The sequence below is a fragment of the Diadema setosum genome, chromosome 16, assembly GCF_964275005.1.
Source record: "Diadema setosum chromosome 16, eeDiaSeto1, whole genome shotgun sequence".
In the NCBI taxonomy this organism is placed as follows: Eukaryota; Metazoa; Echinodermata; class Echinoidea; order Diadematoida; family Diadematidae; genus Diadema; species Diadema setosum.
In genome coordinates this window covers 29,521,488-29,538,886 of record NC_092700.1, presented here as the reverse complement: position 1 = coordinate 29,538,886, position 17,399 = coordinate 29,521,488, and the positions used below count along the sequence as shown (strand labels likewise).

Here is a 17,399-nt window from a genome sequence, read left to right as displayed (position 1 = left end):
CTTTTTTTTGTGGGTTTTGAGCCGGGTAGTCACATTACTACATTGTATATCCTCACCTTGTCTGAGTTTTGAGGCTCATGGCGCTGATGTCGTGGTACATCGAGGCACCGAGGACCATGTCCATGTTGGTCATGACGCCGTACGGCCCCGCCCCCCGCTCCTTGACCAGGGGGTCACTGACGTTGGGATCAAACATGATCGCATTGGGCGTGACCAGCATGGTGCCACTGACAACTCCCTGTGGTGTGGGGGTTGGGGTGGGGGAGGATGGGGAAGGGGAAGGGTGCAAAATGAAAAGGAATTGGGACAGAAAAGGGAGGGTGAGAGACCAGAGGAGGAAAAGATAGTGATCAGAGATTGCAAACAATTATCTAAACAGCGTACATCTAACTTATGCTGACAAAAACAAATACATTGTATATTCATTATTTGTGGCGGAACATGTCTTTTTAAATACGACTGAATATTCTTTGTTAAACTGTTAATGGTCGCCACAAAAGGAATACGTGTACCTGCAGATGGCTTCTTTCCTGGAAAAAAATATCACAATGAGGAACTTAAATTAATCTCACCAGTCATAAAAAAGAATGAACACACTAAAGGCCCGGTCACATTGCCCAAAAGTCGCGTAAACGCACGAATCATGCAAGAAATTTGGTAGTGCGTGCTTGTCTGTCGAGAATTTTTGCTGATTTATGCGATGAAAATCACCGATGAATTGCGCAAGAACTACGGAAAGATCATGCAAAAATCATTAAAAAACCACACACTGTCAGCGCATCGGCACGCAATGGTACCAAATAGGGCGAATTCGTGGTTGTGCACAAGGACTGAGGTCCAAGGAACACCACGCATATTCTGCGCTTTATCACTAATGAACTGCATATGAATCGTGCATGATTCGCACAAGAACGCGATAGCAGCAACATTTTCGCTAACGATCACTGATATTCCACGCATTTTTCGCGCATTGTTCGCGTAAGAATTACGCAAACTACGCAAAAATTACGTAAGACAGCGCAATACTGTGTAAACTTTTACGCAAAGCCGAGTTTTGAGCTGCTCAAAACCTGGAATCGCGTAAAGCGCTGATCCGGCGCACATCGGGGGACAATTACGAAGGTTCCACGTCAGACAAACTCCTGAAATGTGCAAATCGCGAATGTATCGCGTAAGGCTTGAATTTCTTACGTGATTCATGCGTTTACACAACTTTTGGGCAGTGTGACCAGGCCTTAAGTAATGTCATTGCAAGGTCTTCACTTCACAAAAAAAGAAGAAAAACATAAATCTTAACTTCATGAGCAAGCATGCCATAGATTTACAAAATAGGCCTACATGTAAACTGTAGAACCAGAGGCTTACATCTTGGCAGACACAACCACCCCCTCCCCCCCCCCCCCAAAAAAAAAAAAAAAAAAAAATGCATTTATATGCATAATGCAATGAAATCATTAAAGGTGCATGGTCCCGGTGTTTTAGTCAAATGCATACGCGGGCGCACGGCGCAAGTTTCCTATAGAGACCTACGCTATCGACTCCTCTTTAGCACTTACGCTTTGGCCCACTTCCCCGAGTCCAAAGAAGTCCGATCCACTGTAGTCAGTGGTCCGATCACAGTTCGGCTCATGATTCGGGTGAGGGGGATGACAGCTTTAGCAAACTTCTTTTGTGATGTCATAATAACAAGCACATATGCACGCACCCTGTCATTACTACAGACTGCGCGATGCGCAGAGAAGACAACGAAGGCAACGTTATTTAGCAACACCTTCGCACTTTACTCTTGATGAAAGCTCAACTTCAGTAATCTTCGTATCAATGCTAATGGTGATCGGCAGTATCATCAACAGCGCCCTCTACACTACCGGGACTATGCCCCTTTAACTAATATTAAAAGGGAAAGAAGAGTAATGTGCCATAATAACTAGAATTTTGCATATGTGGATCAATCTGCTTTTCCAGGTAATGAACACAAATCCGTGCTCTGTGGAAAGTGGAAGGCCTTCAGACACTGAATGTGTTTAACCTTTATACCAATGTCAAACATGCCAAATATACAGGCCTTGTATCTTTGCAGTATAGATTTTTTTCATGCCTTGCACAATTCCTGGGAAGTCCAAGACTCTCAGATTACAAAGTTTACAAAACACAAAAATTGGATTCGATTTGATCCTACAAGTCTTCTGTGTACTGACTAATAGTGAAACCACAGAGGGCATCATGGTCAAATGAAAGGAAGAGATCAGGGCCCCATTTCATAAAAAGCTGATATGATAACAACTCTTGCTGGAATGACTATTGTCATGGTAACGACAAGAATGCAGCTTCCTGATTGGCTGTTGTTATTGGAAGTTTTCATTCCAGCAAGGTTTGACATCCTTACATCTTTTATGAAACGGGGCTCAGATGTCTATCCTGGTATTTATACATGTACCTTGAGAAATATGAAACACACTGATACCTGGTGTTCCGAGGTCCCCCCTCGACGTTTCACGCGACGTTTCACGCAATGTATCGCTATCGCGAAAAGCCATCACCGCGCTGTTTCATGACTTTTTCTTTCGAGTCTCCCACATCTTTTGAGACCAAATTTGTGATGCCCGGGCGCGCGGTTCCGAAGTTGCGCATACGTAAATATGTACATGCATGTCAGACCAAAAATTGCTCAAAAACGTGAATTCGTGTACAATTTCAATGCAAACTGTGTTTACAGGCATATTTCATGAAAGCATGATTATATTGGGGATTTATTGAGTAAAATCAATAAAGAACATATTTTCTTGTTCGGAATAATGTCGCGGAAAAATTTCATCGAAAAAACAATGAAAAACATAAAGTCGAAAAAACAAAGAAATACATAAGAAATTAAAAAAACAATAAAATACTTAAGACATTTTTTCTGATTGCAAAATTTCTTTCTCTTACATTTGCTAAGGACACTAAAGAGAATATTTACACAAAAAATGTACCTGTTTTGAGCTTTATTTAGTGATTTATACCAAATTGTCTGATTTCATGCTTCATTATGCATAAATTAGCATAATTTAGCATAAATGATAGTTTTTTACAAAATCAACTTCACGGTACTTTAGATTACATCATAGGCAATGTGTGTGCCAATTTTCGTCGCTTTCGCGCTGTCGACGGCCGAGATCTGGAGGGGGGCCTGGGAGGCCCCCCCCCCCTCGGCCGTATCATCTACCTATTGTAAATAGCCCGGCCTAGTTAGGGTTAAGTACCATATTATCGAGGCAACCAGGGCTAAGAAAAATTGTGCCTGTTCCCATTTGCTATCGTTAATCCCGGACTACTGGGGCTTCGAAAGAATTGGCCGAGCAAAAGAATGACGGTCCAAAAACAGAAGATGTGAAGGTAGCTGGCTTACTCTGGCTGTATTGTGTATAATGTGTCACAGAATAAGACCAGGTATCGCAAAGCACTTTTCAGCCATCTACCAATAATTTATTGTTTAATATCAATTCAATGTATAACAAAGTCTCCTGCTTCCACTGGCAATGACCATTATACATCCGAGATAGTTTATCTGGGATCAAACGGCTTGGCATCATCGTGATCACGTTAAGGAATTGAACATTATGGCTGTCTCATCTGGGATCGGTTGCAATGCAACCTCTTTCCGTTGACTTCCTTAGCTCTGTACTATTTCGATTCTGTTCTCACTGGCATTCTTGGCATCGCAATTTTGAGCTTAGCGCCGCAATTGCAGTGCCAACCCTACCAATTTGCGGTGCTAGATAGTCCCGTACTATTGGTGAGGCTAGCCCACAAAACCAGTGAGAACAGAAGTGGTGCTAAGCTTAACCCCGGTAAATTGGTGGGGTTAAAGGGGGGGGGTGTCTTAGTCCCAGCAATTGCCAAGGCCAAGCAAAATTTTTGCCAGTGAGAAAAGGCCTTTTCTGTTTTTATCTCCTATTGTAGAGGCAGAAGTAAAATCCTCAAAATGACCATCGTCAAAATGAAAGATTTATTCATTCTCGTCAAATATTCACATTACATCATTTCTTTCACAAAAGCCCCATTTTGTTGTTTTTCTTTTAATGATAAACCATTTGTATGTATATTGACATCACAGATCAAATATCTTTAATAACAAATGCTGGTATGGCTCATCTTGCACAACTGAAAAGTGATACCACACTTTCAAGAGAGAATTATCAATAACAGTAAAGAGTGAGGCAACAAAATAGCAATGATGATGTACTTGAGGGAACATACTTTCAACATACACTCACAGTTAGATGAGGTGTATGTCTCAACTTCCACATTACAACATAAAATAAACAAAAACACTGAATATATTCTACAGTGTACATAAAACCTCACTGGCAATGCCTGTTGATGCTGGTATAAAGGAAGAATCTAAATTCAGTGTTGACTTCCAAGAAAGTTGTCGTGAAAAATCAGACTTTGTGAAAAATGCCTTCTTTTATATCTGTCTACACAACATTGATACCGGCATCAACAGACATTGCTGATATAAAGGTACGTACAATCTATATTTAGACTTCCAAGAAAGTTGTCGGGAAAAACCAGACATTGAGGGAAATGCCTTCTTATGTCCTTCAGCACAATTTCGATCACGTAGCATCTAGGTGAACTCCCTCTAAATATGAAAAGTTTATATCTTCCAAATTAACAAGAAAAAAAAAATCTGACAGCCATCTCCTCCCAAAGATTAAACAAACGCTTGATAAAACGGGTACCATTGTTGTTGAAGACAATATGTCCCAAGGAGACTGAAGAGGTTGATAGTTATGAGCAAAATGCACAGGGAAAATTTTTTATTCATTTTCCTCTTTAAGTGTTTTTTTCTTTAGTTCTGATTATTTAACCTTGCTTAAAGACCTACAAGGAAATGACATATATAATGATATATATAATGATACCGGCATCAACAGACATTGCTGATATAAAGGTATGTACAATCTTTGTAGACTTCCAAGAAAGTTGTCGGGAAAAACCAGACATTGAGGGAATGCCTTCTTATGTCCTTCAGCACAATTTCGATCACGTAGCATCTAGGTGAACTCCCTCTAAATATGAAAAGTTTATATCTTCCAAATTAACAAGAAAAAAAAAAATCTGACAGCCATCTCCTCCAAAAGATTAAACAAACGCTTGATAAAACGGGTACCATTGTTGTTGAAGACAATTTGTCCCAAGGAGACTGAAGAGGTTGATAGTTATGAGCAAAATGCACAGGGTAAATGTTTTATTCATTTTCCTCTTTTTAAAGTGTTTTTTTTCTTTAGTTCTGATTATTTAACCTTGCTTAAAGACCTACAAGGAAATGACATATAATATCCTGTGCATCTAAAGTATACTATTTGAGCAATGGTTTTGCCAACAGTTTTCAATACCTGCCTCCCTTGTGCATGGCCGGCAGAACCATGGGGGTCATGGGGGCTCGGGCCCCCATACTTTTTATGCACCATACAAGGGAATACATAAGGTGTCATCACTTTGGGCCACCACACTTTTTTTAACTCGGAAGTACGTAACTGGCACTAAATAGAAATATAGAGAGATCTTTTCCACTGAATTATTTTTGTTTTTGTTTTTGCTTGTCAGCTGAAAAAACTCGTAAATGGAAGGGGAGAGATGAGCTGAGGAATTTTTTTTTTTATTTATTTATTTTTTTTTTTTGCTTGTTAGCTCATGAAACCCGGAAGTGGGCCCCCTTTTGAAAACGCTCCGCCGGCCCTGTTGTGTGCCATTCAATATCAGTAAATAAAAATGCAAGTGTCTTGGAATACTGTGGAAACTTTTGTGCAATCAATGTTTCATACTGGGAAATGTATGTGAGTGTGCAACTTGTAGCTTGTGTAAATAATTTTGCAAATGAGAGCATTTCTCTACGAACTCCTGTTCACAAAAATCTATTAAAATCTGGTCATATTCACAATTCAGCAGCCTCCAGAAAGGAATGTCACACACCTATAAACAGGAACTAATTGTTTGTTTGTTTTGTGGCCCTGCATCACAAAACCAACAAAAAGTCGCCAAACACAGATTTTTAGTTAAGGGCAGATCTGAAAGAGCAGACTCTAAGCTTTAAAATGATGTATAGCTCAATTGAAATGGGCTCTACTAACCTATCTAAATATTGGAAAGAAAGCACACACTCTGGAAAAGTGTGACCAAGAAAAGAGGCTCTGAAGTACAGGGTCTAATCAAGTGCTTAATCTTCATCAAACCGTGCTAGCGATGAAAGGGACAAATATAGGTCGTAAACCACCGCAGGAGCAACAACGAAGAGATTATCAGATTAGGCTGACATTAAACATGCTCTATTAACACATTCTGTCCATGATTAATGCCATCTTTTAAATCAGTAGCATTATCCCTTCAAAAGTTACAAGACTTGAAAGTGAAGAGCTTGCAAAGGGTTATCAAGAAATGAAAAGGGGCCTCTAAGATATACTTGATCTCACTACTCCACAAAAAAAAAAAAAAGGTTGTAGAAACACTGCTGAAAATGCACTTTCCCATTCACTTTATGATCCCAAGCTTAAAGAATAATGTAGAAGGGTAGCTCTTTCAGAAAATATGAAAAACCCAATATTGAAGGGGTTGACCCGTTTCACCTTTTTCGAGTCCTCATGTTAAATCAAGGGGTGCGACTTTTTGTTCGTTTTGTGATGCATGGTCACATATAGAGCTGCTAAAGACTAATTCTCTTCAGTCATGTCCTTTGCTGGAAGTGGAATGATCTGTCTGGCCCCCCGACCCTCACCTCTCCATCCGTAATGTACTTGACGTCCAGCTTGAGGTACTGCCTGCTGTCTTCGCTGTCCCACTCGGTCGACTTCTGCCGCACGGCCCGGCCTGGCCCCGGCACGCTGGCCGCCTTCTGCAGCGGCGGTCGCCCCCCGCCGGCGGTCCCGTCGTGGTGGTCGCGGGTGAATGACCGGCGCAGGGAGAAGGACCGGCCCGACCCAGAGCGACTCTTCTTGGACGAGGGTGGAGCCTGGCTGACCGTGGGTACATCCCTTGGCTTCATGGAGACTGTCGGCACATCCTGAGACAAGATTTCATTATGAATAGAAAAAGAAAATGGTAGCAGCAAATGATACATCATAAATGCATCATTGTTCTCATCAGCACCGTGACTGCCATGGCAAATTTTAGAACAGTTTAAAAATCTGACATGGCATCCATGGCAATCACAGCCTGTCACATTTGCCCATCCCGTCCCACCACGTTGTCTCGCATCCATCCTGTTTTGTCCCAATTACCTGGAATGTGATATTCGCCGCTGCTAGGAACATGGTGTACACATACCATTAGTAAACTCTGTCCATTGTGACATCACATGTTGTTCAAGATATGCCAGCCACAGAATCTAAGAGCACACAGATCTCAACAAAACATAAAAGAGTTCATATTACTCTTCTTCATGGATTGTTCAAATTTTCCTCCAACTCTTAGAGTATTTTCACTAATACTTTTCTGCATGCATCGAATCTACATAATTTATTTGGTGGTACATGTACATGTATGTTTGGAGAAACTTTCTATCTAATGGTGTCCACTCAGCACCTCTGGCCAGCAAAATACTGACAAGGCGCACACGCTTACCAGTTTCTTTGGCGGTTCCGGAACTAGAGAGGGAGCTGTGGTGGACGTAGGTGACGCCTGAACAGGACTGAGGGGGACTTCAGCATCTGGGTCGGGTACGTACAGCACCTGCAAATATATTTAGGAGGAATCGCAAGATAGTGGAGGAGGGAAGGAAGAAATGCAAATTGATGAAGCAATGTTGTAACTCTGTATCAAATTGAAAGAAATAGAATCTTCTATTTACAACAGTAGGATCACACAGATAAAAATAACCATCAAAAACTTTACACAACATTTCATGATATCTCACCTGATTCAATTCACGAATTCCTATGAGCTCATGATCAAAGTTTAGCTGACCAAGCTCTTTGACTGAACTTTGACATTTTGTTGGAGAAAAGGCCAAGTACAGTCAACCACCACCACTGCCAAGGAAAAAAAAAAGAAAAAAAAAAAGGCCCTCTGCTCCCTCCGATGTAAAGTTACTACTCTGGGTGTGAACAAATACAGTGTTTTGCACACTGCATGCATAAGAGCCTAGCATATGAACAAATACATTGTATTGACACTAAAAGCAAGTTATTGCACGCATCCATTTAACTCTCTCTGCACCAAAAGATCAAATACATTCTTCAAAAAAATCATTCCATCTGCAAAGTTCGGTGACCCCTCTACATTTCAAATAACAGTGCCATAGTCCCATGTGAATGCTAAGGGTGCTACCATTGGTTGGTAGGAGATTGAGTGACCCTTTGATCACTGATAATGATGACGACATCCGTATTCACTGGTGAGCAAAGGCAAGCTATTGACTGGATGCATATTTTAAATAGTAGACTGCCAACTTCAGAGTGTACAATGTACAGTACCTGTTGTAATGCGAGTTTATGGGTAATCCCATGAAGCAATGCTTATTACCATTTTCTACAGTACACAACACATATTTTAGAACATAACTTCATTTTCAATGCCTTAATTTTATAAAGATAAGTCAAGTGGGACGTGGTTTATAAAACGAGTATGGATTGCTTCTTATAGGGTCAAGGTTAAAACTATTTGCCCTCGGTTACCTCTCAACTTTATCTCAGAGACTCTCAGGGGCAAAGCACAACTAAGAAATCACCTCTGAGCAAATAGTTATAACCATGCCTCTAGAAGCAGTCGATATTTGTATACTATACAATGTATCAACAGGATGTATTAGGTTGGTATTGAAAGGGTCAAATGGACAATTGTCTGTGGTAGGTGACATGCTTTATGTACACCAGTATTAATTCCATGGGTAATTTTGCTGTGCAGGAAGCTGAAAGATAAGGCAGGTCACTGCCTTTAGTTGTTAAAAAAGTCCAGCTCCCCCCCCCCCAAAAAAAAAAAAAAAACAAAACACAAACAAACACATACACTATACATGCACACTCAAGTTTCAACAAATCAGGAAGGCAGAAGATCACAAAAAACAAACAAACAAACAAACAAAAACCTGATGACCATTTCCAAGAACTTCCTGCAAGGTCGAACTCTAACCTGTCCTAGAGGCATACAGAATTGATTTTTCATGATAATAGGGGATGATTCGTTCTGACCAGCCCAAAGCCCACCTCTTCACAGTCTGAATCTTAAAACCATGGTAGGCATATATTGGAGTACCATAAAACCAGAAATGTTCGCATATATATGCATTTTGATTTTGCAAATTTTGCGAGCCAAGATTCGGGAAATTCAAATGCATGTGAAAGTTTTTGATATCTACACTACAATACCAGTGTGCATTGAATGCCAGCTAGTGGCAATTCAAGTTGAATTTGTGAAATTCTATGCCACGAAAAAGCCCCTCGGCTCCAATTTGCAAATATTTCATGTCACAGACATGTATTTCTTGCTTCACAGTATTTTGACAATTGTCCAATTCCAAGGTTTATGTCATAGTTCAGAGTAAACAACAAAAACAAAACCCTAACAACATTCATATGACACAGTTTAATATTGTATTAAAGGAATATTCTTTTTAGAGTACTTTTTAAAGTCCAACACACTCTGAGTGATTTGAGTAAACCTACCATGTCGCCTTCTTTTCCAAACTTTGACAGCTTTAACCACTACCACTATATATGCCGAAGAGAGATGACAAAAGCAGTGACACAGAGTTTTGTGAGGAACAACAAATATGGGTAACTCTAAAAAACATGTTAACCCATTGAGGACGAGTCCCGAGTATACTCGGGCAGGTGTCTATGGGAAATGCGTGTTGTAGCAAAATCAAACCGTCCTCAACGGGTTAAAGTTAAACAGCTCATGATATCAGCAAAGGAGGTTCCAATGACGTCATAAAGCCATGGCTCAACTTCCTGCGGGGCAAAAACGATGTTGGGGGGGGGGGGGGGGTGGGCAACCACGTATTAACCATACATCTCACGCATGTTCCATCATCGCGTGCAATGTTATTAGGCCAGCCATGGAGCTACAACTTGTAGCTCCACGGGCCAGCCAACGGGCAGGTACTGTTAGATGCGGTATGCATATTACACGCTAGAACTATGTACTTTTTACTAAAAATACACAAATGATTTGTTTTGCCCCTCAGACAATGCGTTTTTTTATGTTTGAATAAAGAACCTTGAAGTTGTCCATTGGCACAAAACATATACCGTACCGTACTACAATTGTATAAGTGTATGAGATCTGAAACAGGCAGAGTACAATGTACAGAACAAGAACACATAAACAGGTGAGCATGACTTTCATTATTATTTCTGATATGATATGAATGCAACCAAATTGAAAAATCACTGCTTTTAAACTCCTTCGAAAATGTTTGCATGTGGTATAACCTGTACACTGCTGAACTTTGTGGGGTAACACATAAACGTATGGGATGACAATTGATACAAAAACAACATTTAAACAGACATATACAAACAAATGGAACATACAAACAATTCCACAGCATTCATGAAGACGTCCTGTGGCGTGATGCCTTGCACGAGGGCGGCCTCTTCTTTCATGATGGTTTCCGTGAGACAAGTCTAGTGCAATGCTAATTCAGCTGGGGATGGTGCGCATTGCTAGGACTGATGCTGCATCGTGGAATCAAGCCCTTTGGATAACCATCACCAAGAATTCAACGTCTCTCCTTTTTCTTTCGGATATCAAAAGAGAACCCGATGACATCTACGTTTGTATTTGAAAGAGTAACCAACATCGCTCACATATCAGTTATCATTTAACCTGTTGAAGACTAGTCCCAGGTATACTCTAGCAGGTGTCAATGGGAAATGTGTGTTATAGAAAAATGAGCTCGTCCTCAATGGGTTAAGTTTCATTGATTATCAGATCGGCAGGATGGGGGCATGTCTTCTCTGAGGACCTACGTATGCGAGACTTCCTATTACAGGCTCTGCTGAAAAGCTCTGGGTTCAATGGCATACTGATTCCAGTGCACTACGAAGCCTATTTATCCCTTTATTTCAAAAGAGCCATCATCCAGAAATGCATATCGACATCATGCACAAACTTGTTCCCAGACGTAACAGCACCGTCGCAAGTTGAACGGGACTCCAGCCAACCAGAGCTAGCACAGCCAACCAGAGAACGTGGAGTAGCCATCAACATGTGGAAAACGGACGTTTTCTGCCTTCTGCTCTTACTCTTATAGCAGTGTAGTAATGTTCCTGCGCCAAATATAATGATGATTACAGATAAGTGATGCAATGCTTAGAAACACAGGTGTAACTTGTATAAAAAAGCCTGTCTGAGAATGGTTCAACAGACAGGGCTGTCTTATCAATGGCAAAGTTCTGAGATACTTCGTAATGTGGTGGGGATTTCCCAACCACATATGTTTGGTTGTTGTTGCTGTTTCTTTTTTGCATTCTATTGCATCTTTGTCTCATTCCACTACACATGTAATCACTGAAGGATTAAAATCTATACTGCATATCAAACAGTAGCACCACACAGTTTGTATTATCATCCAATCTAACTGTATAGGAATTTTAACTTAGATTTGAACCACACATTGGCCTTCACACTGTGTGGTTGTGGCCAAAAATCATTTTAAATACTTACACCCACACACACACACACACATAAGCATACAACTTCACATCCACACATACTAGTAATATCCATTACAGAGATCCTAGTTATTCATTGCACAGAGGCCACTAACAAAAAAAAAAATAATAATAATAAATGAAATGAAATAAAAAAAAAATGAAAGTTGTAGAAGAACATTAACTGAATCATTTAAAACTAGGCTAAGAAGGTCAATCTTTTGTTCCTATTTTTTTCCTGGAAATGTGATACAGCAATTTAACTAAATTTGATGAGATTGCCCACATACAAACACATAATATGGATGCAGGCATGAATTCATGTGCACACATAGTCTTTAGATGACGCACAAAATGCGTAATGTGCACATCACACAATCACACAAGGCGTACACTGAAACATGGATGACATACAGTAGAAACTGCAAAGTGCAATCTTGATATCTGTGCTGCGGGACGTATGTGGTTTTCATGGAGATGTTCAGGATAGCAATTCAGGGAATCTCTGAAGCATTGGTCTGGTTAATATGCCAATACTAATTTATCTGTCTTTTTTTTTTTTTTTTTTTTTTGGGGGGGGGTTGTTTGTGGGGGGGGGGGGGTTGTTTGTGGGGGGGTCAATCCTCAAAGTACCTATTCACCGTAACTACACTGTAAAGTACTACAACATCGTGTAGTCATGAATGGGCATTTATATAGAACCGTAGATAACGCTATATTTTTGCCTCTTTGTATTTGATTTGACAAGGCGGACTTAAGATACTTGTACACTGTGCAGTACTTTGGACTTTAAAGGGATCGTGTAGTTTTGGTTGAGACCTAATTTCAGGTTTCTAACATTTTTTGGTGAGATAATGAGAAACCTCTTATGAAATATGAAAGAGCATGTAATTCTATGAGGAATTCAACATTTATTTGATGAAAATTGGTTTTGAAATGGCTGAGATATCCAAAAAAGGGCAATTCTAATAAAGTGTGGGACCCACACTTTATTACGATCGCTTTGTTTTACTTTGTTTTTGGATGTTTCACTCATTCCAAGCCCGATTTTCATCAAATAAACTTTGAATTCCTCTTAAAATGGTATGCTCTGTACTATATCATAAGTGTTTTCATGGTATCTCGCAAAAAGTTAAAAGCCTAATTCTCATCTCCACCAATACTGTACCGTGGTACAATCCCTTTAATTCACATAGTGAACCTTGAAGAGGCTGAAGGTTTCTTTGCACAGTGCACAAGGACACAAGTAACCATGACTTGTTCCATTTCAATAGTGCACATTATTACATACAAGCACATGTGAGAAAGGAAACAGCAAGGTACTTTCAACCATATCACGGCTCATGTGAAACACACACTGTGCAACTTTGTGGGGGCTCAACAGATTTACTGTTGAATTCTGCTGACAGGCTGTATGATGTTTTACAAATGTACATGGGTAAAGGAAATGCTCTTGAAAGCAGAACTGAAAGTCACATTACCACTATCAAGATTATGCCGCATTAATGTAAACCAATTTTCTGGATGGTTTATTCTGACACTGCTTGTGCAGGGACAATAGGAACATACAGTAAGAGTACAATGTAACTGTGCTCATTCATAGACTTAAACTTTCAGGCAGCATTTCAGAAACATTTTCCCACTGCAATATTACATAAGTTTTATTTTCACAGAATACTAATGACCAAGGGAGCAATTGTGTAGGACTATGCAGTTACTAAAGACGCTTTCTACACTAGAAATATTGTTTGGATATGGTACCGGTAATGCTTTTGACTGATAAATTTAATTGATGCTGCATTGGGAACACATCTTACAGATTTTGTGATTTACAACGTACAATTTTACAAACTGCAGATGGTGTATAGTATCCTGTTTGGACGAGTAGTGAGTGGGATGAATGGGGGGGGGGGGGGGGGCTGTTGGTGACGAAGCAGCACTTGCACCATGCACTGTAATTTGGCAAAATTTTGACATCACTGAAGGAAATGTCCAATTTAGGGCTTTCGATAAACTAATAGTACCCTTATTTTACTCATCAAGTACATTTGTATGATGAAGTACAGATCCTACACAAGTTTAGTGAATATGTGATTGCACCGGAAACAACAACAACAACAACAACAACAACAAATAGACATGGCTAAAAGCTTGTCACCTTTCATGAGTTTTTATGAACTGAACATATTTGCTTCAGATAGAATAAAGACAAGACCAAAAGGAAATATTGCAATGTATGAACACTCAATGCATACGTACAAATGTATGTGGGCATGGTATGAATTGGTAGTCTGCCAGCAAATCGGGAGATACCGTAAATGCAAATATACACAAATGTCTCGTCCACACGGACAACTGCGGCTGGACTTCCTGCAAACAAACACACACATCACCACGCAGGATAGATACCGATGATTGCAGCGCACGCAACCGCAGACAGACAAGAAGCCAGTCACCACGTCAGATCTCTGGGCCAGAGAAACTTCATTCAACAGGTCCAAAGAGACAAGGAGAAACAGAAGAGGAAGAAGAATTAAAAAAACACAAAGACTTCAAAGACTACATCCTCTCCAAGAGTTGGCAGAGTTTCTGGAGATGCGCATCCAAATGTCATTTCAGCGAGGGAACCGGATCGTCATCGCTATCCCTTGGAAAACTGACAGGACTCCACGCTCACGAGAAATGTACTCCCCCTCCCTGTTCCGCATTCAAAGAGTGCGAGAAGATATTCGCCAAAGCGGCAGGCAGGACCTGGATGAGCCGAGTAGAGCCAGGCGCAACGGGCACAAATAGTGACTATTTGTTTTCAGATGCTTGCCAGATCAAAAGTGAAACTAACTCTGCTAGTAATTCCATGAGTAATTATTTTCCTTGCTGAAATGATGTGACCATTGAATGCAAATGCCTCGAGAGTGCAGCTGCATCAAAGTCTCTATTTACTCTGAACACAATTTTTTTTTCTTTCTCTATTTCTTTTTCTTTTTTTTCTTTTTTTTTGGGGGGTTCGGTGCTGGTGGTGTTTAAAGAATGTTTGGACTTTATATACCGGTACTCCGGAGCAGCGTAACTGAGATAATAGCACATGTGCAATGGAGAAATGATTGACAAAGGAATCGAGTTAACATTATCTGCGGGGGAAGTGGTGAACGTTAGAAGTCAATTAAGCATCATGGGCAAAATCCACTATGCTTCTGTATTTAAAAACTTAACATCTTATTTTTTTCCCCTCTCCTTCTTCTTTACAACTGTGGACAGACAAACAGTCACTCCCAGGGACAAATTGGTTGTACGCAACGTCGTTTTTGGTTCTGTCTTGTTTGTTTGTGCACCAGATAATTCAAGAACAGATGAACAAATTTTCATAAACATTGCAGGGTGTGTTTACAATGAAGTAAGAAAGAAACTGTTTAATTCTGGGGTCATGAGGTCAAAGGTCCAATGTCAATAGCTCAAGAGAGGGTAATCAGATTTTCACCAAACTAGCACAGTGCGTTCATAATGAAGAAAGACACAATTGAATTGGGGTCATGAGGTCAAAGGTCAAAGGTCATAAGGGTCACAAAGAACATGAAATATGCTTAATCTCCCAATAATTCAAGAATAGATAATCAGATTTTTACCAAACATCCAGACTTTGTGTATTTAAAGACTCAATTGAATTTGGAGGTCATGAGGCCAAAGATCATGGGGGTCACAAAAGACATAAATAATACAAGCTTAAAGGGATGGTACAGTATTGGTGGAGATGAGAATTGGGCCTTTACTTCTTGCGAGATATCAAGAAAACACTTATGATATAGTACAGAGCATACCATTTTAAGAGGATTTCAAAGTTTATTTGGTGAAAATCGGGTTTGGAATGACTGAAACATCCAAAAACAAAGTAAAACAAAGCAATTGCAATAAAGTGTGGATCCCACATTTAGAATCGCTCTTTTTTGGATATCTCAGCTATTTCAAAACCAATTTTCATCAAATAAACATTGAATTCCTCATAGAATTACGTACATGCTCTTTCATATTTCATAGGAGGTTTCTCATTATCTCATCAAAAAATGTTAGAAACCTGAAATTAGGTCTCAACCAATACTACACAATCCCTTTAATCTCCCAACAACAACAGATGATCAGGTTTTCCCCAAACTTGCAGGATGTGTTCATAGAACTATTAAAGAAACAATAAAATTTGGGGTCATGAGGTCAAAGGTGATAAGATAAACTTAATCCCCCAATAATTAAACAGTGGATGATCAAATTTTCACCAAATGTATTGTGTAGATGTTCCTATGTATACCCCTAGGTCTGTGTCTATGATACTGCCTACAAAATGGAGATATTTTAATCATGGCTGCTTGGCAGAGGTCTGCTCTCGCTAATAGTGCTCCTCTAGTTTGAGAACACATGTTAAGGAGAAGTGGAATCTAAGTTGTCTTCATTACTTCAGACATTAGAAGATGATTGGCATGAAACATGTATAGAAACACATCTACAGACAAGTGCATACCATCATAAATGTGGAAGTCCCTCATACTCATGGCAGAACACAGAACACAATAACACTGTGTGCACATAACAGAATAAATTGCCATGATTAGTTTCTTGCTTTCTACTTCCCTATTCTTTTCACACCCTCATTGAATGGGGAGGGGGGGGGGGGGGGTATAGTATACAGATATACAATGTATGGACTGCTGCTTTTCAGGGAATTATTAGTATTATTGCCTAAAGGAATTTCAGTTCCCCACACTATGACCAGAGGAGCTTGCTCCAAGAGTCATAGCATGGAGTTGCGATCCCGAGTTAAAGGACAAGTTCACCTTCATTAACATAAGGATTGAGAGAATGTAGCAATATTAGAAGAACACATCAATTGAAGTTTGAGGAAAATCAGACAATCCGTTCAAAAGTTATGAATTTTTGAAGTTTTTGTGCAGTCACCGCTGGATGAGAAGACTACTGCAGTGTATGATATCACATGCGTACAACAATATAAGGAAAATATAAAGAGAATTTCATAAAAATTTCATTTTTTTGAAAAAAGTACACATTCCCTTGACTCGTTACTGACACATCTTATGGGTAATATTATTCCCATTGCCTTTAGATAGAGGCAAGTCAAGTGCTCTTTTATTATGCGAAAAAAGTGAAAATATGTTGAATTTTCTTTACATTTTCTTTATACTGTTGTACTCATATGACATCGCGAGCCTTGGTAGTCTCCTCATCCAGCGGTTCCAACACAAAAGTTTTTAAAATTCATAACTTTTGCATCGATTGTCCAATTTTCCTCAAACTTTCACTGATGTGTTCTACTAATATTGCTGCATTCTCTCAATCTTTATGTTAATGAAGGTGAACTTGTCCTTTAAGACTCACAGATACATTAAAAGGATCGCATAGTTTCGGTTGAGATGGGGCTTCAGGTTTCCAACGTTTCTTGACGATGATTTTTTTTTTAAAAGTTAATGAGAAACCCCTTATGAAATATGAAAGAGCATATAATTCTAAGAGGAATTCACAGTTCATTTGATGAAAATTAGTTTTGAAATGGCTGAGATATCCAAAACAAAGCAATCCTCATAAAAGGTGGGACCCACCTTTTATTAGGATTGCTTTGTTTTATTTTGTTTTTGGATATCTCAGCCATTTCAAAACCAACTTTCATCAAATAAACTTTGAATTCCTCCTAGAATTGTATGCTTTTTAACAAATTTCATAAAGTGATTTCAAAGTATTTTACAAAAAGTTAATACATTGTAG

The 17,399-nt window shown here is 39.6% G+C and overlaps 1 protein-coding gene across 1 annotated transcript in view; it reads right to left on the bottom strand.

Moving 5' to 3' along the window:
- Positions 1 to 17,399, bottom strand: part of LOC140239799 (oxidation resistance protein 1-like) — a 58,561-nt gene that overhangs the window by 29,465 nt on the left and 11,697 nt on the right. Inside the window, exons 3-5 of the mRNA XM_072319618.1 lie at positions 7,606 to 7,713; positions 6,761 to 7,045; positions 57 to 238 (exon numbers count right to left, since the gene is read on the bottom strand). Of these exons, the coding sequence (XP_072175719.1) occupies positions 57 to 238; positions 6,761 to 7,045; positions 7,606 to 7,713 (575 nt within the window). The remainder of the gene's footprint in view (positions 1 to 56; positions 239 to 6,760; positions 7,046 to 7,605; positions 7,714 to 17,399) is intronic.